The sequence below is a fragment of the Typopeltis vanoorti genome, chromosome 21, assembly GCF_054136105.1.
Source record: "Typopeltis vanoorti isolate ZY-2024b chromosome 21, IOZ_Tvanoo_1.0, whole genome shotgun sequence".
In the NCBI taxonomy this organism is placed as follows: domain Eukaryota; kingdom Metazoa; phylum Arthropoda; class Arachnida; order Uropygi; family Thelyphonidae; genus Typopeltis; species Typopeltis vanoorti.
In genome coordinates this window covers 91,957,530-91,982,645 of record NC_143569.1, presented here as the reverse complement: position 1 = coordinate 91,982,645, position 25,116 = coordinate 91,957,530, and the positions used below count along the sequence as shown (strand labels likewise).

The window sequence follows — 25,116 nt, the reverse complement described above, 5'->3', positions numbered from 1 at the left end:
TTATGATCTGATCTCCAAGATCCTTAATATATGGCACTAACAGGCACCCGGAAAGAAAATGCAAATGACAGGCATAACAGATGGTAGCTTCGTTGCTTAATAACCCCCCCACAGCTTATAAATGATGTTACTGCTGATGAACAATGATATTCATTGATTATCACAGCACTATAATGCTTTCACAAACTAAAGAGTTCATGTGTACTATACTTTAGAATACAATTTTACATCATTTTACATATTTTGATATTAAAAATGGTCTGTTTAAATTGATATGGCTTATATTTTAATAAAGATCTCAAATAGTAATTTCATCAAAATCAATTTAGTCAGGCAGTACTGTACAGCATACAGATGGACGGACAAAGTGCTATTAGAGTGCTTATGCATTGATGCAAAAAAAAAAAAAAAAAAAAAACCAGCACCTTAAAACTAATGACAACATAATATATAAATTATATATAATATATAATAATTTGCACACATTATTGATAGCTTTTTGTATTATTAAATATAAAACAAAGTCATAACAATTCATCAGGCAAAAAATGATCCTCAGAACTGAAAATATACGAAGCTAAATGAATATTACACATGAACATGCATTTGTAACTTAGAAGCAATTTAAGTTTACCAGGTTGGCAATATATCAGAAGAACAAGTTTTATAATTATTGTTTTAAAATTAAAATGATAAATGCAGTAATAATTAAAATAATGTACATGATTTAATCATTTTAATGAAGAATTTGAATATAAATGTGAATGTAGAAAAACAGGTGAAAATAAAAATGAGAGCTCTTACAGTTCCACATATAAAATTTTTTAATGATTTTACTTGGGTTTTTAATAGAGAAAAAAAAATCACCACAGCCTATGTACAGTGCCAGTTTCTAGTTACAGTGTACACGAACTCCTAGTTTCCATGACTGTCCAAGGTGTACAATGAAAGACAGTTCAACCAGTTACAAGTATATCTGTCAAGTGCAGCAAACTTACCAACTTGAGCTCTTTTGCTGGAAGCGTCAATCCACAGCAAAATCAATTTATTAAATGAGAACAGCAAACTGCCATCTAAGAAACGACAATTATGTGGGATTTTCTTTTTTGCAAAGTGCACAGCTACACAAATTACATTACTGTTTCATATATCTGAAACCACACAATTTCTACTTTATAAATTTAAAAATATGCATTTTAATAATATCATTACCTAAATACTGGACTGGCTCAAACATTCAAGAGCAATACTATAAACTTCTCACATGAAAAATTTCATAAGAAAATGTCAAATTTCACATTCCTTTTGTCAAACGTTTTTCTTTCTTTTTTAATAAATGATGTAAAGAATAATTCATGTATATAGTATATAACAAAACAGATATTTGTAGATAGCAAACATATCACAATTGAAAAAGCTGAAAAATTTCAGAAGAGTGATATTAAATAATGAACTGTCTTGCTTATTCCATTATAAGAAATACTGCAAAATACCATATCAATAATTAAGAAATTTTACAATTATTACTTGTTATTTAATCAATTCTAGTCTCTTAGTTCAAGTGCAAAAATACATTTTCTCATATTTCTGTAGAGCAATGCATGCATATGCACACACACACACTCACATACACATAAAGTGATGGATAGCCATCAGTTTTAACAAAACACTCAATTATTAAACACTGTCACCTAAAAAAAGGAAGATGGCAGTCTGCTGCTCATTGGCCTATAGAGCACAAAGAAAATAAAATAGGACAGTGAATAATAATCTTTTGATACACTTATGTGTATTTTGTATGTATATGAACAATGGATATAACACCCCAATTCACAAACAAGCGGCTGGGGAAAACAGACTACATGTACAGATTTTTTTTTTTTTTTGGATTTTTTTTTTTTTTTTTTTTGCTATCCTAACAGGGATTGGTTTAAGCATTCATATATTAACATACTTGCCAATGTATCTACAGCATATGAGAAGAAACTAACCAGTTTTGAATAAGAATGAAGCTATGTGACGATGGTATAGCATTTTGTTTTTTTAATCAGTACATCTATAGTTTTTGCAACTTGAAACAACAACACAATAAACGGATGCCAGTATACCTTGTTCCAATTCATTCTCAGGAGTTCTTAAATGATATTTACACAGTTCCCACCCCAAGATCACAAGTGACACAATATACAAGACAGTTTTCTAAGTCCACCAACTAAATACAACTACAAATAGGATGACTGCAACTTGCTTCTTCCAGCAAATCTTGTGACATTCTTCATTAAAACAGTTTGTTGCCATTTCACTTACAGCTGCCTTTTTGTGTGCTCTTGATAAGTATATATGCAATAAAACAGTTTAAAGTTTCAGCTCATTAGCAATTTTAGAAGCAATGTTTTTGAAGCCAATTGAAGTGCCAGAAATGCGTTTGAAACGAACGCCATTCAAAGAGAGCCGAGGTAATTTACACACTTCTATTTCCCACTGTACGAGTGAGTCTGTATTTGGATCTCCATATACACAGAGTAACAGAAATTTTTCTCTCTGCTCATAATCACAGTTATTTCTGTCTAGCACCTTTCTTATTTCTGACATTATCTCATTTGGATCACGTGCAGATGTTGTCTTCATGCTCCAAGTAAACCTGAGAGAACGTGGCTTTACTTGATCATCATTCATTGTCCTAAAAGTGGAAAAAAAGCAAGTTTATTATCTATTAATTTTTGAACAGATGCTTATTAGTATGTTATTAAACCAATGATAAAACTAGCACAATAAGGAGTATATAATGCATCTAGGCTCAAGATTTTAAAAGAGTGCAGGTGTTTGGGTGAGTATGGGAAATTAAGGGATACAGTAGATTGTGGTTCATTTGAAGATAAGGCATCAAAAATTATCACCTCCAAATTATAAAAGGGAAGCAGACAAAAAAAAAAAAAAAAAAAACACTCAAAAGGCCAGTATCTGTGGCTCATGTGGTCTGATCTTTATTAGAACTGTGGAAGATAATAAAAGACACAGGTATTGAATGGTTGACCAGATTCTAAATAAAATTATAATAATTATAATTTTGTTTTTTTTAAAAAATCAAACTCTTGTGATGAAGATAAAATAAATGATATATTAAGAAAGTCTTCTGGTCATAACTACTGAGGAATCAAGTTGGAAAATTAAGTTATTGGAATTAAAGTCACAGAAAAAGCCGAGATGTGACAATATTTACTGTTAGGCAACTGATAACATTTAGAGAAAGAAGGATTTCTATATGATTTTTATTAATTTATGGAAAGCCTATGGTCAAGTTCTAGGAAAGTAATTTGGTAGGCAGTAGCTAGAAAAATAATTCTGGGCAAATATATCAAATATATGTACTGGAGAGCTATAACAAGTGTTGGTGGCAAAACAGAGGAACTCCTGTGACGGTAGACATCAGATGTCAAATCCATGAGCCTCTACTTGTTTCACAATGGTGACAGACTGACTTATAATATATAGAATGAAGTTCCATGATGTGATACTAGTTGACCAGTCAAAAGATGATTTAAATTTCTTAAAAAAGATTGGAAGCCAGAGTTAAAAAGATTAGTAAATATTAAGGCAGAATATGTCATGAACCTTTTGGTAAGAGAAGAAATATAGATGGCACTTTAGACTTGAAGAGCAGATTGTTCACTAGAAAAATCAATTTAAATATCTAGACTCAATTTTTCAAGAACTGAGGAATTGTATGGTGAGGATTGGAAATTGGCTGGGCCAGTGAGGTATTATGTGATCAGAGTAGTGATAAGACAGATTTTATAAGAATGTAGTAGTTATGATGTACAGAACACTGGAGTAGCAAAGAAAAAACATTAAACATTGGCAGCAGCAGCAGAGATGCAGATGGTAAGCTAGATGGTAAATTTGCTGCAACAATGATATGTATCAATGAAGCTGGAGAAGTCATAATTCTTGCAGATAGGCTTATAAGTTGGTAACACATGACTATTAAATTATTTAAGGAATTTACAATGTATACTGGAATATTAATTAAAATAAATTTTAATAAATACCTCTTATATTCCGGCAATGTCACATTGCCATCTTCATGGGAACATACAACTATGACACATGCATGCAGGCACTACAAAAAACAAATGAGAGAAAACTACTGTTGTTCCTAGAGTCCTAAAGGTGCCCCCTTGCGGGCTATATTGGGTTGTCTTGGCTGATGGGCTGAAGTTCTCAAGATGCAAGCTTCCCAAATTTGGGGCAGTCTCATGCACCCAAATTTGTAGCGGTTTGGAAAGTTTTTTTAGAGCTGAGGCTGATTCCACGAACAATCTTTCATATTTAAATTTGCTGTGGTGTATTAACGTGGATTTCTTCCAATGTATTCTGTGGTGGGTATCCAGCGCATGGATACCTGCCAAATGGACACTCACCAGATAAGGGATGCCATTTTTTTTTTTTTTTAAATAGTACAGCCACTCTGCACTTGCAGACCATGATGTACCTCAACAATTGCAAACTCTGAGTGAAGCTACAGGGAATTAGATCATCTGAACACAACATCACTGCAGGAATTTGCTAGGGCTCGCTGCTCTTTGCAATGTGGCTGACATCCCACGTACTATTGCCACCACAATGGCACTATATGCAGATGATACTGCAATAATGGTCCACTCCATGCAACCTACATTGGCAATCGACAAACTGCAAAATGCAGTCTCAGTGCTAGAACAATGGCTCAAAAAAGTGGTGAATTGATGTTAATGCAGACACATAAGAAGATGAGTGTCCCTGGAGGTTGATGTTGTCATGTGTCACCCGGATCCCATGGCAGCCAATAGCCAAATACTTAGGGATACAACTAGATAAGGGTCTTCACTTTATAATCCTACTAATCATATCTGCTCAAAAACAAATAGAGCAATGGGGCAGCTATACCCATTACTGAATTGTCATAGCTGGCTAAGCACAGAACTCAAACTTCTACTATACAAGATGCTGATCAGGCCAGTTCTGATGTATTGCTCATATGCATGGAGTCACACAGCACATTCAAACACCAGGAAACTACAGACAATCCAAAACAAATGTTTACAAATAGCATTTAATGCGGCATGGTACATAAAAAATCTACAGCTTCACCAAGAAGCTGATATCTCTGAGATCAAACTTTCCAACGTGAAAAGGCTGCAAAATTCTTTACAAATGATGCTATCCACCACTAATCCACCAAGCAGTAGACTACAGTGAGTACAATCCTACAAAACGCAAACATCCCAAAACCATACTGAAGAGGTAAGTTTTTACAACCCACTGCCAAAAGCCCAAAATGAGTGAGCCAGTGGCTCAATAGTTTCCTAGCCAGTTATGGACTACCATCTAGCAGTAGACTAAAACAAATATCTTAGGACAAACATGAATTTTTTCTTTTTACTCTTAAAAAAAACTCGCTGTTAGTCAATAGTCCATAATGGATGAGCCAAGTGCTCAATAATAATATTCCTAAGTCCAAGTTCTTTTCCAACTGCTTTCTTGAATAATGTTAGATCTTGGATTTTGCGCATGATAACTAACATAGGCTTGAGCTTAAAGTTGCCTTCTGCATTGCCTTCTAATAAAAGCATAAGACAACCTTTAGATACTTTGTATCCTGGTTGAGATGCGTCAGTTTTTAGCTATGAAAGTTTTTGTTGGCGTACGCTTTCCAAAAGAGACCAATTTCGTCGACGCTGAATATTTGCCAATTGCCATAATCACCCTTCTGAAGTATCCTTTGCAGTTTTTCAGCAAACTTGGCTGCAGAATCTTTATTAGCACTAGCAGATTCTCCAGTTATTTTTATGTTATGTAGTCCAGTTTGATTTTTAAAACAGTCAAAACCATCCTAAATGCACAGTAAAGCTTCACATTCCTCTTGAAATTTGGTCTCTTCCAATGAGGTTTTTGCTTCAATATTCCCCGTACTAAGGGGTATTCTTTTTTGGTTATAATTCTCAATCTAGAGCAATAGAAGACACTCCATCTTGATCATTAAATGGCTTCTATTTCGGGTGATCTGTATGCTTAAAGAAGCAGTAGCAACTTTTCCTTGTTCTTTGCTCTTATTTAATATAATCCAACCTGTTGTATGCCGGGTCTTGCACAGTCATTGTATTGCTAGCACCACTTTCGTGTCTGTTAATGACTTCTAGCTTTTCAGTTCACTACAGATTAGCAATAAAAAATTTCGTGTAACGTCAAAAAATCATGTGAACTGATTAATCACTCGCTTATAGTGGGAAATAGTCTCATTTCATTCAATCGCGCTAACTGATTATCGCGTATATTGAATTCGCGTTAAGCGAGGTTTTTCTGTACTCCTCAAATTCTTTTCCTGTAACTACATCATCTCCTGTCAACTAAGTCCTACTAATGCCTGTAACTTTTGGTGAGGTTGCACCAATTAATGCCAAAAACTCCTTTCTCTCTATTATTTCTGATACATCTGGCATTAATAAACATATAAGGTGTAAAGGTAGGCCTACATCTACCTTTACAATCTTATACTGACTACCCCATTCAATTTTGTCACTTGATAGACAAGATTCTGCATTTTTGGTTATTTTTTTTTTATTGCTCACTTTCCTCATCCCCCCCCCCACACACACATGCACAATCTGCCATATCTCCCCCCTCCCAATAACTCTAGTTTCCCCTTTGTAGTTCCATACCCTCAGTTAACAATGCTTTCTCAAGATACCTAACTCCAAATCTATTTAAGTTCAATCCATTAGCATAATTCATCCATGTCCACAAACTATGTCCACTTTTGGAGAACTTACAAAATTAGTGATTAGCAATCAATATCCACTTTGGCTACATCATATTGTGGCAGCAGACTCAGAATGTTTACTCTTTCGCTCTTCTTTTTTATTCTTCCTCTTTTCATTATTTCATCTTACCTTTTTTGCACACTGACAGCTTCACTAATGTTATTAATTTCTGCACCAGAAAAACAGGAATCAGTCATGCTCTCATTAAGTGCAGCCCTTATATACATAGAATCAAGATAAAAAATTCTCTTTACTATTTTATCATACATTCCTGCTTCTCACATCACATCTCGTTTATTTCCATCCACAGCTCTACAAATCACCTGGCTTCCTGCAATTGTTCAATCTCATGCTTCATTTTGCGATGAATTCCATGTAAGTGTGTTATTTCTTTCATTATATTTTCTTCATTCTCCTGCCCCTCTCCACTGTACTTTCATCAATCTTGCCAATACATTTTTTTCACTTTGTCAATATTCTCCACTGCTATTACACATTTTATTCTCTTCACATAAATGGCACCCATTCTCACCAGTCTTTAACAAACAAATCCTTCACCCTTTGCAACAAATCTTTTGTAACAAATATATTTCACACACACTGAACAAAATCTCACATATTAAACTATCCTAACAAAAATTAAAGGCATTGTTCTATCATGCACTGGCACCATACAGACAATATCTAGTATAATACAAATTATACAATCTTTATTTAAAAGCTTTACTTACTACCACACTCATAAAAAAATTAAATTCTTTTTCTACACTAATCACTGACTGTACACATCAATTATGACTATGTTAAAAGAAGCCAGTGAATTCAAAGTACCTTCTTAGAATTGAACATCAAAACTGAAGATTTTCTATAATGCAAAAGTTCCTCAGTGTTCAAATATATACTTTTAATATAAAACTTCTTTCAAATAAAATGATCTTTCTCTGTATGTTTCACTAAAGGACAGACAAAATCAAGTGCCTTCACATGAAAAATCTATCAAAACAGTCCTTTTCTATTTTGAATTTTGTTCTCGAAACAAAACTCAATAAATATTTTTCTCACAGAAAATATAACTTAAAAAATTTTAATGTAAAGTAAAATGCCATTTTCAAACAGACATTCCAAATTCTTAAAACTTGAAAAAGTTGTAGAATCTTGTAAAGAACTTATGGCAAGCCATTCTCTATATAAACATGAGGATGCAAAAGAAGTAAAAATTAACACTGCTGCAAGCTATTTCAAGAGGCTTGTGGCATACTAACAGTAAATGTTATGAGAGGAGAAAGAGCAGTAGCTGGATGTGTCCATTCCCATTGCTTTTCTAAAAATTTTCTAATTTTCCAATAATGTCCTTTCCTTTCCCATAAAGTTAAGCAACTGAACTATAACTTCAGGCTCTTTATTCATGCTGAAAATAATTTGGCACTTCCTTATGTTGAAGAGTCATTCTTTGAAACAATCAGCACAATTAATCTATAAGATAGATACTCAAATATGTTGACTGAGTCGATGTCTAAGGAATATTGACTGCCAAGAATAAATATTGGGAACATTCACAAAGGGGCAAATAAATGCCGTTCTGCTTTATGAGTGCTGACTGATGTATATTAATATTAATAGACACTTTTCCTTATTTCATATTCCTGATTTGTAATCATTGTCAATCTAACTAGATGCAAAATTTGCAACAAGAAATATGCATTCTTTTTATCATTAGAAATTACAGTAAAAAAGAAAGCATTAACAATTAGCACTGCAGAAACCCAACACATTTCAAATTATGATTTTAATTAAAACTAATTTTTACTTAATAAAATCATAAATGAAAACCTTTTACCTTTTACTAAATTTTGATGAAAGTTTGCTGAAGAAAGACTGCCTTCCACCTGGCCCAACTCCAGATGTGTCTTGAGTGTGCATTGGAGCAGTGCCTGGGCCATTGTAAGCTGTAACATGACGTCGTTCTCTTGTTTGACCACTATGAAAAGTACTACGATTTACAGTGCCTCTTGGAAAAGGTCTATTAAGGGCTGTCAGAGGAGATACTGTCAAAAGTTGCTTGGCCATTGTGGCACTGCTGCAAAAAACATCATATGCTTCACTTAAAGTATGAAAGGTGCTATTATAAAAAACATAAAATGTAAATTGGTCAATTAGCAATCACTCAAAATACAGTTATATAAAAACATGAGAACATGCATAACTAGTTATTTAACAAACAAAACTATAAAAGAAACAACTAGGTATGATCTTGTATAATGAAGGTTCAATAAATTTCTTATCCAGTCACAGGTGCAACAATTAATCAAAATTCATTTGACAGGAGAAATAACTGTTATATATATGTAAAGAAATTAACATGCTTAAACAAAGAAATGGATCACATAAGTTATTCTACTCTAGTAATCACAGATGTGATGTGATGGCTGAGTGGTTAGCATATCTGTTCTCTAGCCAAAAGGCTGTGGGTTTGAATCCTACCATGGGCATGGATGTCTGCAATTGTCTGTGAAAATACTGGTAGGCAGTAAATGACATTGGTGTAGGTGATGATGGTAGTTACTGTTCGTTGTAGTTGGTGGAATGAGTGGTGGAGACAGAGTTGTAGAGTGGGCATGGATATTTGTCCAAATACTGATGAGTCTTTGGACTCCTAGGAGATGTCACGTAATAATAATAATGTGAATTCTCAAGGCAGTAACATAAGATTATGAAAGATACCGTACACGATTATCATTTGATAACTAATTTTGTTATACTGAATAAGTTTCTTTTTTTTTTAGAGCTAGGTTTTTCTCCCAGAGAGCAGTGAGTGGAATAATTTGCCCTTAGGGGTAGTGAGTGCATCTAGTGTAAATGAATTTAAGGGAAGGTATGATAGCTGGGTTGGGTAATTTACAGCCTCCCTCGATGAGTCCTTGACTCCCTGGAGGCCTCAGATAATAATACTAATAATAATAAACAAAAATGCGAGTGTTTTAATACCAAGTTACAGAAAAGAAAAAAAAAATCTGTTTCTTAGTAAGTCAAACTAGATAGTGAAGTTTACTGTGAAAATACCATTTGGTGTTATTTTCATTGGCACCTGATCATTTAATATTGAAAAACAAGTAAAAACTCAACAACACATGCTAGTTAACATAATGCTTTCAAATGAGTGTTTTTTTTTACATGCATCATTCCCTGGGATTATTGTCTTCAGCCTTCCAACCCAAATGCACTGAACGCATATGATTCCCCATTCAATACTAAATTCCCATCATCTAAATAAGCCTTGATTCTCTAAAATATGTGCCTTGATTCTCTAAAATCTCTAAAACAAGTAAAAACTCAACAACACATGCTAGTTAACATAATGCTTTCAAATGAGTGTTTTTTTTTACATGCATCATTCCCTTGGATTATTGTCTTCAGCCTTCCAACCCAAATGCACTGAACGCATCACTGCAGTAATGCTCTCTGAAATGAAAGCATACGATTCCCCATTCAATACTAAATTCCCATCATCTAAATAAGCCTTGATTCTCTAAAATATGTGCCAAGGCTGTACAAATGAAGAACCAAAACATACTACAACTAGCTATCAAGAACTCCATCTCTCATTTTCACTAAAACCTGAAACAGCTGCATAAAAATTCACCAATGCATTGAAAACCAATCTCCAAAGAGCAAAAGGTAAAAACTTGCATTGTGCCAAATGGCAGCCATGTATTTTGGTCTCTTGCCAAAGCAGCTGGTCACAACTTTTGCTCAACACTGCTCCCATAGCTACTGTACCCAGATGGGTCTATAGCATCATCACCAAAAAGCCAATTTCCTGGCAACATACTCTTCCTTAAATACTGCCACAGATGACTTTGGTAGATGTATTCCAAACATTCCAAAAACAACCAATGCTGAATGTCTCTTCTGACCTTTCACCAGGAAATAATCAGAAAAATCCTGTCCAAATTAGATACCAAAAGTTCCCTGGTCATGACAGCATTCCTTCAATTGTCCTGAAGATTTGCACTCCTGAACTGACTATTCTATGTCAGCCTTTTTATCTCTTTACATCGACCCTGCATGCTGGAAATTAGTCCATGTCCAACCCATTTCCAAGAATGGCAACTGATCCTTGCAAATCAAACTATTGGCAGTCTCTCTTTCTCTCACACACCTCAGCCCTCTCTAAAGTAATGGAGAGAACCATCAGCACTCAATTCCATACTGACAGCTATTTATTAGTTGAAAGTATACTCAACTAATAACTGTGCTAATGACACTTAACAGGGAGATCTGCTCACCTATGTTGCCCACTTCTGGATAAGTACTATGGAAAAGTTTGTTGAATCCAAAATGGTTGCACTAGATATCTCAAAGGCTTTCAATTAGGTCTGGCACAAGGAACTATTAAGTAAGCTCCCATCATTCAGTCTATCCAGTGACTTCTCAAACTGGGTTGCCAGCTTTCTTACTGGACACACATTGTGTGTGATAGTGGACATTTACTTATCTTCTAACTATGCAACAATTGCTGGAGTCCCACAAGGTTCTGTCCTCTCACCCACCCCTCTTTCTTCTATATCTTGATCTTCAACTGACCACCAATCCAATATGCAGTTTAGCCAACAACGGAACACTATACTCCTCCTTGTTACTTGATAAACCTTGCACTAAACAAATCACAACAACTCACAGAGCAACATCCTCTGCACGTTCTGATCTCCAAAGCATTCTTCAATGGGACTCAGATAATTTTGTCAATTTCAGCACCTGCAAAACACAGTTCTGTCTTATTTCCCACAAAAAAAACTCCCTGCCTTTCCTTTGACAACACCCAAATCTTTAGGCAAGATGAGATCTCTTCCCTGGGATTACCTTGACATCAAAACTATCTCGACTAACACATTACAACCACTGTCTTCTTGCCACACAAAAAATTTGACTCCTCTTTCACTCAAGGCATTACTTTACTTCCAAACAGCTATTAACCCTGTACAAATCACAAACCTGCTCATCCACTGAGTACTATTTGCACATCTGGGGAGGTGTTCCAAGAGCTCCTTAAAAATTAATACAATACAATACAGAAGAGAGCAATCAGACTGATTAATGACTCATCTCTTACTAACTCACTCCATCCAACCACTCTTACACAGGCATTTAGTATCTGCAACATGCATCTCTACAAATATTTTCATGGTAAACGTTCATCAGAACCATCATCATCACACACTCCTCTACCAAATCCACTGATACGTGTGCAGCTACCACCAAGCATTCCTTCACAGTCCAACTCCATACTCATAGAACAAGTTTCTCTTCCTTCTCCTCCATTCCTACTGCTGCAATCAGGAACAGCCTCCCCATCCCCATGTGTTTTCCAAAAAATACAATGCACAGGCCTTCTGATCTAATGTGAAGAAGTTCCTCTTTTCCCAAATCTCTTTCCATACACAGTATTAATGTACTACAGTGGTTGACCAACCAACTTCTTGTGTATGGGCCAAACATCAAAAATCCATGGACACTTAGTCAGTGAAAGATTGTGGGCTTCCCATACTGTTAAAGAGAACCAAAGCTTCCAGTCTTCTAAAATATTGCAAATATGTTTTGAACCCAAATTTCAATTTGAGCAGACAAAATCAGAAGCAATTGTAATGAATATATTAGTTCTTTTTCTATTGATAACCTGGCTGAAGAATTGTAAATTATTCCCAATTATGGTTCAAATATTGCTACCTTATGAAGGAATCACTGTAAACATTTGGGAATTCAAATTACAAACTGTCAAACCTTCTGCAATAATTCTTGACATTTTTTAATGATGTTATTTAAATAGCAAAACTCATAATAAAGTGACCACTTTTGTGGAGACTACACAAATTCTAACTTTGTTTGATGCAAGTAGATAAAGCATTAATAACATATTTCAAAAACTTCAGAATTACTCAGGGAGGGAAATAGTTGATGTTGACTATGCAGTTTATATACACAACTCTATTGAGGCAGCTCCTGATGGCTGGCATCAATGTAAGTCATCGAAAGAATTGCATTCCAATCACCCATCACTCTCCGTGCAAAAAATCTACTTCCCCTCGCTCACACCATCCTTATACAGCTCCCGGTGATGGCCTCTTGTTCTCTCCCTGTCTCCAGACATTCTATGAAAAATCATATCTACATTAATCTGGTAATTACCCTTTATTAACTTGTGTGTCTCACTCATGTCATCCTTCCTCCTCCTTTCCACTAGGCTCAGCAATTTTCATTCAGTCAATCTGTCCTCATGAAGACCTCTAAAAGATCTGGGGGGTGGTGGTGGATAAGGATTTATTTTGTGGACATTGTGAGGACAATACAGCAGATTATGGCAATAATGTGGAGAACACTGACATTTAGAAAGAAGGATTGTTATAATTCCATTATACAAGCCTTTGATCAGACTGCATATGGATTACTGTGGACAGATTTGGTTGCCTGGTTTTCAAAAGGATGAGTTGTTGGAGAGACCAGAAACAGAATTTAGTCTATCTCTGAACCCTCTCCAACAACTCATCCTTTTGAAAACCAGGTGACCAAATTCATGCAAAGTTAATCCATAGACTGTCTGATTAAAGGCTTGTATAATGGAATCATAATATCCTTACTTCTAAATGTCAGTGTTCTCTACATCATTGCCATAATCTGCTGTATTGTCCTCACAATTTTTGCAAAATGCCTACAAAATTTCAAGTCCCTATCCACCACCTCTAAGATATCTCCCATCAATCCTATACTCTGCATCCCATCTTTACTTCCCAAATTTTTACACCTTACACTCTATGTTAAACGGACGTCCTCTCACACCCACACACTTGCCCATTCAAACAGTCCATTCAAGTCCTCTTGCAGGCTACAGCTCATCTCTCCCCAACTTTGCATCATCTGCAAATAACTGTATATCACCATTTAAGCCCCTTCCTTAATAATCAAACAACAACTAGGTCAAACACCTGACCTAGGACACGGCACTAGTGACTTTCCTCTTTTGGGATATCACTCTACCATATACAACCTGCTGATACTATCAGACAGCCAATCTCCAAAGCAACATACTAATATATCATCCAACCCCTACCTGTTCCAATTTAATTACCAGCTTATCATGTGGTAATCTATCGAAGGCCATTGCAAAATCTAAATATACTACTGCATATGAATCCCCTTGTTTAATGCATTTTGCCATCGTGTTATAATAAGTAAGTAAAACACAATCTTCCTTTAAGCAAACCCATGCTGTCCATCAAAAAGAATTCTGCTGCTTCTAACCAAGTTCTGAATCCAACAATACATTTTTGCACTACAGTAGATTTAAATCTGATTGTCTATTCCTTGAAATTTGAAAAACCTGGTTCTTCATCCTAATCTTAACCAAACAGACTACATGCCTATCTCCAAATTTTGGGTAGCAGCTGCTATATTTATTTATTATTTTTTAAAAAATTAATTTTGATGCATTTCCACAAACTTCAAACCATATCATTCTACTTGCTTACATATTGTCTCAGTCATGTCATGAATCACTATACTTGGAAAACATGCTTTTGCTGCTTAGTCATCCAGCATGGCCCTTATCATGGATCACTTTTTTTTTCTTTTTGTCCATTTCAGCTTTCTTGAACTTCACAGATTTTATTTCTTTTCAAAGCAACTGGACTTTCTAGTTTAAGTATGGCACCACACTTCACCAACCTGTCTTGTCTTAAGCTTTTTTCATGAACCATTGAACTTCACAACCAACCACACGATCATCTTGAGGATAAGGTGGTTGGCCCTATGCCTGTAGATGTGTGTGTGCGTGCTGGGTCAGTTTGCCTGTTCTGAGGGACACAAAACCAGTTTCCGGGTGAAGAAAACTCTTTCTGACCAAAGGGCTTAGCCTATACTGACTGAGCTACAGAGCCCCCCCCCAGACTACTGCTTCCATATAACCTTTTCACTTTCATGCTATCTTGCATTCTAGCACCTGAATTCCTGCTTAGTACATGTCACTACCTGCTGCATATCTATTTGAAATTTGGCTCACATTCAGCATCTCACAGACTCCTCAATATGCCCTTAATCAATGCAATTGTCAATTTCAGCACCATTGTCTCTTTTTTCCTTATAAACTACTGACATTCACTAGTGCATACATTCCACAGATGCTAGCTTAACCAAATTTTACATGCTGATTTTACATATAAATTTATTAATAAAATGAAAGAATGTTTATATAAAAGTAGATGTTAACTCTGAAGACCTAAGATTTTTTTAAATAAAATCTTGCGTTGTCTTAAAATTATCATTTTGTAGTCTTTTTTCCTTGATGCAAAATACTATAATCTGAAATTATTCTGAGGTTGCAAAATCCCTGGCACCTCCTTTACATCTATTTTATACCCTTTATATTTGTAGGGGAAAGATTTCACTCTGCTACTCTTCAATCACTGTGCCAACATTTATAGGGAAATATTTTCATTTTTTATTTTTAAAGTGAATTCAATCCATTAAGTTACAGTAAGCCTTTAGTACATTAGTATTACAGGTAGGCTAAAGTTAATCTGGAAGTTCTATTCTAGAGACTAAGCATGAAACTTTTTTTCAAGACACATCAGGCTTCCAAATTAACAAGACAGTCCCAACACCAGGTAATTAAAGGAGAAACAAGGAAGGAAATGATTGCAGACAATCATAAAAAAAAAGGTGCATTTCATAACAGCATTCATGTACAAACACTAATCATTCTAGTAACAACTCAAAACAAATTTTCATGCAATATGCATACAATTTTGTTTTGCGTAATTTAGCCGATTAAAACAGTCCTAAATGAAATGGCAAATTTTAACAATGATCCTAAATACCAAATTCCCATTTAATCCTCTTAAATCTTAAAAACTATTATTTTTACGGCTATTTCACCTGCTTTCATTTAGGAGTGTTCTTTTTTTTTGTGTCATTGGCTTTCTACTCAAAAATTCTTAGGGCATTACTGATGTATTATAGAGACAAATATATGCAGAATAATAGAGGAAGGAAGAAATTTTGGACATACCTTGCTTGGATGTTGTTGGCTGTCTTCTTTCTGCGATGTGCATACTTCTGCTGTTAAAGGAAGATTTTTTTTGGGGGGGGGGGGGGTCCAAGGCAATGTGGGAGAATTAATTTGAAAAAAAAAAAAAAAAAAAAAAAAAAAAAAAAAAAAAAAAAAAAAATCCGTTTTCTTCCAAAGATGACGAACGGTCGAAACGGCTCGCACCCCATTAACCCCCTCCCTTGATGCCTTTTCCAATAAACCTTTCCCCTTCCTCAAAAATTCGATTTCTATTTTTGGCCCTCTTTTTCCCATCTCTTTCCCCTCCAAAAAGCGCTCTGTCCACCATTAATAATAATAATATATATATGTTATATAAAAAAACCAGGTTTTTTCAAATTAATTCTCCCACACTGCCTCACCCCTCCTTTAACAGCAGAAGTATGCACATCGCAGAAAGAAGACAGCCAAAAACATCCAAGCAAGGTATGTTGGAAATTTCTTCCTCTAATATTCTGCATATATTTGTCTCTATAATACATCAGCAATGCCCCTAAGAATTTTTGAATAGAAAGCCAATGACACAAAAAAGGGGGCCCTCCTAAATGAAAGCAGGCGAAATATCCGTAAAAATAAAAGGAATTAATTTTAAATCATTTCAGAGTAAAAACAGTACAATTTCTGAGTGGGAGTTAGAAGGTTGGGGGGAGGTTTCAAAGTTTCAATAATATTAACAACCAGTGTCTTAAAGGCTGACCTCCATGCCAAACAGAATGGAATGAAGAAGCCTAGTCAACATCAAAGCAACTAAAATGAAGTTTCAATCTTCCTTCCACATGCACAAATCCCTTTTCACTTTATCTGATCTCTGAAATTACTCAAATCCACAGACAAGGACAGGACTCTCTTCTTGGGTTAATTTACTTGGAAGCATTTACAGGAAGAACAAGCATCATATCGATGATTACTTCTGCCTCCGTAATTTGGTTTTTCTTTTGGCTCTAAGCGAAACATTTCCAGAGTAGATGAACACTCACCTTATTAACAATTTTCAATGGGCACCTTCAAGAGATGTATCAGTTTCTAGGATTTTATGTTGTCCCATCTTTGCAAACCTATAGTACATTCTATACTGTGAGAGGGATAAGAATTTTTTTCATCAATTATTTTTTTTTTTTTTTGTATTTTTAATTAATTTTTACATTCCAGAAACCCTGCTCTAGAGACCAAACATGGAACTTTTTCAAGCCATTTCAGACCTCCAACAAGCAGGGCTGTGGTCTCATACCAGACAATGAAATTATCTCCCACCTAAAGAGAATTTATAAACATCCATGCTCACAGTGGGATTTGAACCTGCAGTCTGTTGGTTGGAGAGTGGGTATACCAACTACTCCGCTAACCAGGGCAGCAAATAGTACTGCACAATTAAAACTTACATTACTAGTTATTATTATTACATAAAAACCTTCAGGAAATCCAAGGACTTATCATGGAAGGGAGCCCTACTCCACACTACACAATTCATTTACACACACGTTACTTTCCATCATTTACACACAGTACTACCTACTTCTACTAATAGCATTTTTTGTCTGTAAATTGAATGTATACTCTGGCCATTTTGCTCTGTATGCAGGATGTCCTTGAGAAATCCTCAGAGCCAGAAGTTAGAGAGGGCAAGATCAGGTGAGTGAGACAGCCATGTATTGGGAAATGCATGGCTAATTACTCTGGCTTCTGTGAAATGTTCTTGAAGAACCTCCTGTGCAGAGATCAACAAATGTGTGGAGGGCACCATCCTGCATAAAAATGACTAAATCTATGCACAGGTGCTATTGTGGCTGTGGCACAATAAAATTGTTTATCATATTGTGATACCTCTTAGCAGGTCACTGGATCCAACTGGCAAATATCCTAAAAGAAGAATGATCCAATGATAAACAAAGCTGTAAACCTGCAGACAGTAACTTTGGATGAATTCAAAGGAATTTATTGCATTGTATGCTGGTTTTGCATAGCCCATATCTGGCAATTGTGGATATTCACAGGTGAAAGTGGGCTTCATCTCCCCACAAAATCATCCACAGCCAAGCAGCATCAAATCCCACTCAATCAAGGAATGTCAATGCGAATGTCAGTCTACTTTCAAAGTCCTGTGTTAGGGCTATCTTGAATGGGTAGAAATACAGATTCTTCCATAAACAGTTGTGTAAGGCACATTCATGTTATTCATGGTCTGCTCCACAACAGCAGTAGCAACTTCATTCACTTGTTTTGAACTGATTGGTTTGCGACCTCTGCCAGATCTAGCTTCCAATGATCTCGTTTCTTCAAAATGACTAATCATTCATTGCAAAGCACATGGAGATAGTTGACCTCCTCGGCAATTGTTCAGGAGATGAAATTCATGGAGCGTAGCAACAGCATTGCAATTGTTTAGGTAGTACAGCTTCATGAACAAAGCAGGTTAGAGCAAGGTTAGTGCTATCACTGTGGACAGTATTAACCAGAATGTAAGCAAAAATCCTGTGTCCATCTTTTTAAACCCTCCTGGTGCATGAAAAATGCAAATTCTATGCATTTGCCGTTTAACACTCCTGGTGGCAAATTTTGGGAACCCCCCCCCCCCCTCTCAGATATCACTTCTGCATGATACACAATGTATTCCTGCAAAGTTTTGCAGCATTTGGATCACTGGATGATGCTCCACAAGGCCTTAAACAGGGATACTTTAATTTTGATCATGCAGAAGCGATATCACTTTGAATTAAAATCACTTTGAATGCTACTAATTTAGTGATAATTCCATAAACAAGATATGCATTGTATAAAATGTTTTACTTATTCTATAGGTTTTCACAATTGAGAATGCAATCAATGTTTTTTAAGTTCCAGAATATTTCCAAAGTTTCTTGGGGATGAAGAAGCAGTGGAGAGGATTCAGAGATGAGTGACCAAGATTGTGAGTGGCCTGTGGAATGTTCCCTACAAATATAGATTGAAGGTGTGCAGATTGCAAAAGAAGTTGGCTAATAGGAGAAAAAGAGGGGATATGATAGAAACATATAAGTTGCTTAAAGGATTTTATAGGATAGATGCAGTGGAAATGTTTCAGCACTTGGCTAGAGAGACCAGAACAAAGGGTCATCCCTGGAAGTAGAATAAAGGTGTGTTCAGTCGGGGTGTGAAGACTAGATTTTTTGCTTGGAGAGTGGTGAATGAGTGAAATGGGTTGCCAGAGTCAGTTGTGAGTGCTTTTTCTATTAATGGTTTCAAGGAGAGGTATGATAGATTGTGTGGATAGGATTGAGTCTCCAGCGATGAGTCTTCGAACTCCATGGAGGTGCCCATATAAATAATAATAATTTCCCTTCTCATAGATGGAAATTACATATGAGCTCAACTTTAATCATCTGGAATTCAACCTTCTGATCAGGTTTTCTTAAATTCATTGTATAGCCACTGTAAATCTTTATGTATTCATATTTAGCATTTCTGATGAAGGTCATCTATGCCACTCTTTCCATGTTCTGGGTTTTGAATTGCTCTTTCTACCTCAAATATAGAAAAGTACTCCTGATTACATTCCTCATGAATATTTTCTATCACCATTCTGCCAATGCTTATCTCCTTTAACAATATTTCCAAGTAACTGATTTAATGGTACCGTGGTGGGTTCGAATTCTGCTGTGGGTACAACTGTCTTTAGGTGAAAGATAAATTTCATCTCCCAGTGTGAGATTACTGGCTCCACTTACTGGATGCCTGAAGTGGCTTGAAAAAAATTCCGTGTTTGGTCTCTAGAACAGGGTTTCCAGACTATGTAAAAAATAAACAAAAATAAATAAATAAATACAAAAAATATATAAAAATGATGAAAAAAAATCCTTAGCCTACCTATGGTACATTTGTACGATGAGTTTATAGAAGCCTTTTGTTGGTTGGAGCTGCATAAAAAAAACTATTCCATGCACCCAGAATGTCTTCAGTTTTTATGTCAATTCTGCTATCACCGATTCCTTTTACAGTACTCTTTCCTCTGTTTCTCAGTTTTTCACTTGTCTGTAGAACATTGACCTGCATGATATTTTACCTATATTCTTATATTCTTCTATATTCTTATCCAAAACTTTCCCATTTAGTGGCTTTTACACTTAGTTTCCCCATGTTTTTCTCAATCTCTCAGTGCACTTGCTGACTTACTTGCCAGGAGTTTTCTATATGATTTCTTCTTTCCTAGATAACGTTTTAGTCAAACACAAAGTAGTAGTTCTCTTTGCAAAGAAGTTCATCATATGCCTCCCTAACCAAATCAGTGAAAACTTTCACTACAGATCCAGTGATACTGATTGTGCCAATAGGCTCAAAAATTTAGTTCTTATTTAAATTCCTTATTATTTTCTTTAATATTATTTGTATTTTTCAGTTTACAATTCTGAAAGCTGCTCAACTATAATTCTTTTTACAGCTTTTGCTGTAAAAAGAATTTTTTTGTTGATTTCTTTTCATATTTTTTGTTTTCAATATGATATACATTTTTATGTAGCTAAAAAACTATTGGCTATCATCTATTTATTTCAAATGCTCTGTACATCCTCGTGTCACGAATCAGCAGAAGATAACACTAAACTGTAACATAATCAATAAGACTTATTTCTTGTGTTTTCTCCAAGTGAATTTATGCATATCTTTACAGCAGAGCATGGTGTCAATAATGACTAGTCCATGTTCACAACAGAAATGCAGTATGTACTTACCATTATTATTAGCTTTGCTCTCTGGAGTGCTTAAGGGTCAAAGCTGTATAACTGAGAGGAGACCTCCACATAGCCTTTAAAGGAATGAGGAAAACTGACCCGGGCTTCTGACCTAACATGCAATCTTCGCCTTCTCGTGGTGCACCCCATTAGGTATCTACCTGGATACCGAACAAATGAGGATGGGCTGGCAATTTGAGATTTAGCCGACCAAATTGTATTTTTTATTGGCTTAAACCACAAATAAAATGATGGTACAACATGAGAGAATGATTAGCTTTGCTCTTTTCTTCAAATTTTCCCAAATATTTCTATATCTCTGAATTCTTTTCCTACTCTTTTTTTTAGATCTTCAACAAGAACAAACTTTTTCTTTATGTAAGCTAGATAATGAGTACCAAAATTTCTTATTTTTCTGAACTAGAATTATGGTATAATAGAACAAAAGCATCCAATTTCTCATTTTGAAATTTGTCTACCTCACTCTACTTGAAATTGCCACTCAAAGTGCATCTCTGAACTCTTGAGTGGCAATTTCAAGTAGAGTGAGATAGACAACTTCTTAGTTATTTAGTGGTATCTCACCTTAGTATTTTTCATCTCAGTAATACCAATTATGTCAATACAGTACACCTCCATTAATTCTTCTGTTAGTTCCACTTCTTCTCCATTGATACTTCTTATGCTGATAGTGCATATCATCAATTTTGCTGAGGCTGAGTTTGTTGTAGTAGCTGATTTTTTTACTCTTTGCCCTGGTTCACCCTGATAAGGCCAGTTTGAACCTTTAACTGGGCATTTCATCATGTTGTGTCATCATTTCTGTTTATGGTTTGAGCCAAGTAAACAGTAAACTCTTTTTTTTTTTTTTTTTTTTAAAGTTAAGTCCCAAATTGTCAATAAATATAAGAAATATAAATTTGAATACAGCAATCCCTCGATTAGTGCACCTAATGCGTTCTTTAAAACAGGCGCATTAATCGAATATAATAACCTGTGGGAACATGCATAATTCGTTCCTCAGATTTCTTTTTTTGACCCTTAATTTTTTTTTTATAAAATAAATTAAGGTATATCTCAGGGCTTAGTTAAAGGAAAACCATGAAGCTGAAAGACAATAAAACATATTCAGAATATAAATTTATTATTCTGCTTCTTAACAAAGAATTGAGCTAACGTAGTTTGGGGGGAATTCTGTTTCCTTTTTTCATACAATTGATGGTATGGTCCTATTGCCTCTTCTACAAATTTTACTGGTTCTCTCTTCACCAGGGTCAGTTTCTAAGCATTGCTGCTTAAAAACTTCAATTGTACGAAAACTATTTTCAAATTATTTCTGCGAAACCTCTTTGGGCTTGTCAGTGATTAAATTTTCTTCATATTCTTCAGGAATCTTCCCACTGTATATCTAAATTTAGCAGGTTGGAATCACTCAACTTCTCAGAATGAGATTTAATTAAAGTATTCATATTTGGTCATGATGTGTTAAAATATAAAACTCATTATTGTTTATGTGACCATAGGTTTTTTTAATTACAATATATGTTCATATAATAACGCCTACCAGTTTCGCTAGCAACTGTCTAGCTTTCTCAAGGCTTGAACGGTAAACACAAAAAAAAATATGAAAAATGCACAAAGTATAAAGAATACAAAACCGTTAGTAACTATAAGGTAGCTAAGTTGATACGTTCGCATGACAATGTCAGCATGCATTGCGAATCTTTAGTCCGTGTCCTGAACACGCGTTGCATGAGCACGCGTTATATGATTGTTGGCGTACCATAGCTCCGTCAAACTGAGTGAATTGATTAAATTTTTCCAAGTCTCGTTCAATATGGCACCTTGGTTTCTGTTTAGGTTGCTGCCTGTTCATAGGACTTCTGTTGCTTCTTTGAATAATCAGTGTTGAAATCACTTTTCAACTTCTAACCATTCTATAGACTGGGAAAATAGCTCTATGTCCTAATAGACGATGATTTCAGACACCGATTATTCAAAGAAGCAACAGTAGTCCTACGAACAGGCAGCAAACTAAACAGAAACCAAGGTGCCATGTTGAATGAGACTTGGAAAAATTTAATCAATTCACTTGGTTTGACGGAACTACAGTACGCCAACAATCATATAACACATGTTCAGGACACGGACTAAAGATTCGCAATACATGCTGACATTGTCACGCGAACGTACCAACTTAGCTACCTTATAGTTACTAACGGTTTTGTATTCTTTATACTTTGTGCAGTTTTCATTTTTTTTTTTTTTTTTTTTTTTTTTTGTGTGTTTACCGTTCAAGCCTTGAGAAAGCTAGACATTGCTAGCGAAACTGGTAGGCATTATTATATGAACATACATAGTAATTAAAAAAACTTATGGTCACATAAACAATAATAAGTCTTATATTTTGAGATTTAATTGACTTAGATTCATTTGAAAAGCCTCTAAAATCATTTGCACAATGTGGAAGAATGTGCTTCCAAACGGCTTGCATATTACTAGCAGTAATTTCATTCGACTTTGCGACTTTATAACTAGGCTGAGATTTCTCTGATTTGGCTAGAAAAGTCTTGGAAGGCATTCGCTTCCAAAAAAAAAAGGAAGACTATTGTTGATCACAATAGTCACCTTCTTACACAATTTTCTTCAAAATCTCTGGATATCTCCTTATCTGCACTTGTAGCTTCTCCTGTGATTAGAACATTATGTAGGCTATTTCTCTTTTTGAAACGCTCAAATCACCCAGCACTAACATGGAATTCTTCTTCTTTTCCATCATTGACAGTCCTTTCTTTACAGGTTACAAAGAGACGATGCTTTTGATTTAATAAGGCCAGTGTTTAGCAGGATCCGTTTTTGGTTACAATCTTCGATCCATGTAAAAAGAAGTCTCTCTAATTCAATCATTATAATACTTTGATTTCGAGTGCATGCATGATGAACTTGAAGCAGCCTTACCTTTCTCTTTGTATTCAGCAGTTGATTCACCCATTTTTGTGTTCTTGTCCTATCTCTGCTCTAGACTCGCCTTGTTAATTTTTCTTTATTATTTCAAGTTTTTCTTCCAATAAGATTACTTTTCAAATAATTTTCACACTTCTATTTTTTGCTCATTAATTCTTTTACTCGTGATTAAAGGTTAGGAAAATAATTTAAATAAAAAAGTACAGAAAACAATTGCACGTGATATGATCAGCAAAATGGTATGTAAAGCAGAAGACATAAATTTTGGGGTAAATTTGGAACATAGTGTACATGGATATAGTGTAGTATGCCATTAAAAAATAACTTTGTAAAATGTTTCAAATCGGTAGCTAAACTATTTCATCCTGGTGATTGAATTTTTAAAGTTAGCCATAAAAAATGTATAGATCGAAAATTTTTAAAATCTGTAACATTTATTTTTAAGATGTATATAGGCAAACTAATCGAGGGATTGCTGTAATGCTTTTTTTTTTTTTTAAGTGCATATAAATTTTATCACTTTTCCTTCTCTGAAGTAATTTACCTGATCAAAAATATATTGAAAAATCTACATATTTATGGTTTGTTTTCTGCAGGAGACAAGCAATACATGTTTTATATACATATGCACATGCACCTGGAAAAATTATCTTGTGGTTTAGATAAAATAAACCACAAGAGAATTTTTCCAGGTGCTTTATTAGCTGTGTGTTGTAATATACTGAATGGGCTATTTATTATCACCTATCAATTACCAACAAGAGTGAATGTACTAAATAAACCTAAGTAGCAAATGAAAATATCTGAGCATAACAAGTGTATATTTCTCCTAGTAATCAATTCAAAGATTCCAAAAAAGTCATGCTAACTATATACTAAGCTGATGTATACATATGGTGTATTTCTCTAAATTTTTCCATCAGTATTTCAGTAATAAAAAAAGGTTAAAAAAAAAACAGATAAAATTATATGAAAAAGTTATGATTTATCAAATTCAAATGGACTACTTTGTGTACAGACACTCCCTTTGAATACATATGCATGGTAGCCACTAAAATACAAATACCCTAAACCAGTAAACAGTGTACTATACAGCATAATAAAAGACACATAGCATAAGCAGAACATGAAAGTCAGACTTCATGGCATTTTACATGAAACAAAAGTAAGCATAGGAAGACCTCTGAAAAGAGATCATCTTCATATGTAATACTAATTCCAGAATTCCATGATATTCCCCATGGTGCTGTCAATATCCATTTCCAGCAGACAATACTTCAAAAATCCTGTTACTAACTAAGAGTATAAGAACAGACCAATTCCACTTGATTGCAGCATCACAAAATGTGCAATGATTAAATAAGAAATGCTTCTTCACATAAAAATCATGCTTGTATTATGTGGAAGGGGTGGGGTTGGCAGATATCATCAACCATCATCAAATTCCTGCCATGTACCCACAAGGACTGTACAGGATATGATAGTACTACATGAAAAAATTATATCATTACTAACTTCCTATCTACAATTTTCCTCCAAATCAGTCTGTTACTTG

General features: G+C 35.0%; 1 protein-coding gene across 6 annotated transcripts in view; it reads right to left on the bottom strand.

The window, feature by feature from the left end:
* Positions 1-800: 800 nt before the first annotated feature.
* Positions 801-25,116, bottom strand: part of LOC150095108 (MAP/microtubule affinity-regulating kinase 3-like) — a 360,635-nt gene continuing 336,319 nt past the window's right edge. For 4 of the 6 annotated variants that reach the window (XM_090411526.1, XM_090411529.1, XM_090411528.1 and 1 more), the window contains 2 exons: positions 8,638-8,919; positions 801-2,680 (listed from right to left, as the gene is read on the bottom strand). In XM_090411526.1, the coding sequence (XP_090267652.1) occupies positions 2,356-2,680; positions 8,638-8,919 (607 nt within the window). In that variant the 3' untranslated portion in view covers positions 801-2,355. The remainder of the gene's footprint in view (positions 2,681-8,637; positions 8,920-25,116) is intronic. The other 2 variants (XM_090411530.1, XM_090411532.1) reach the window with 2 other exon arrangements.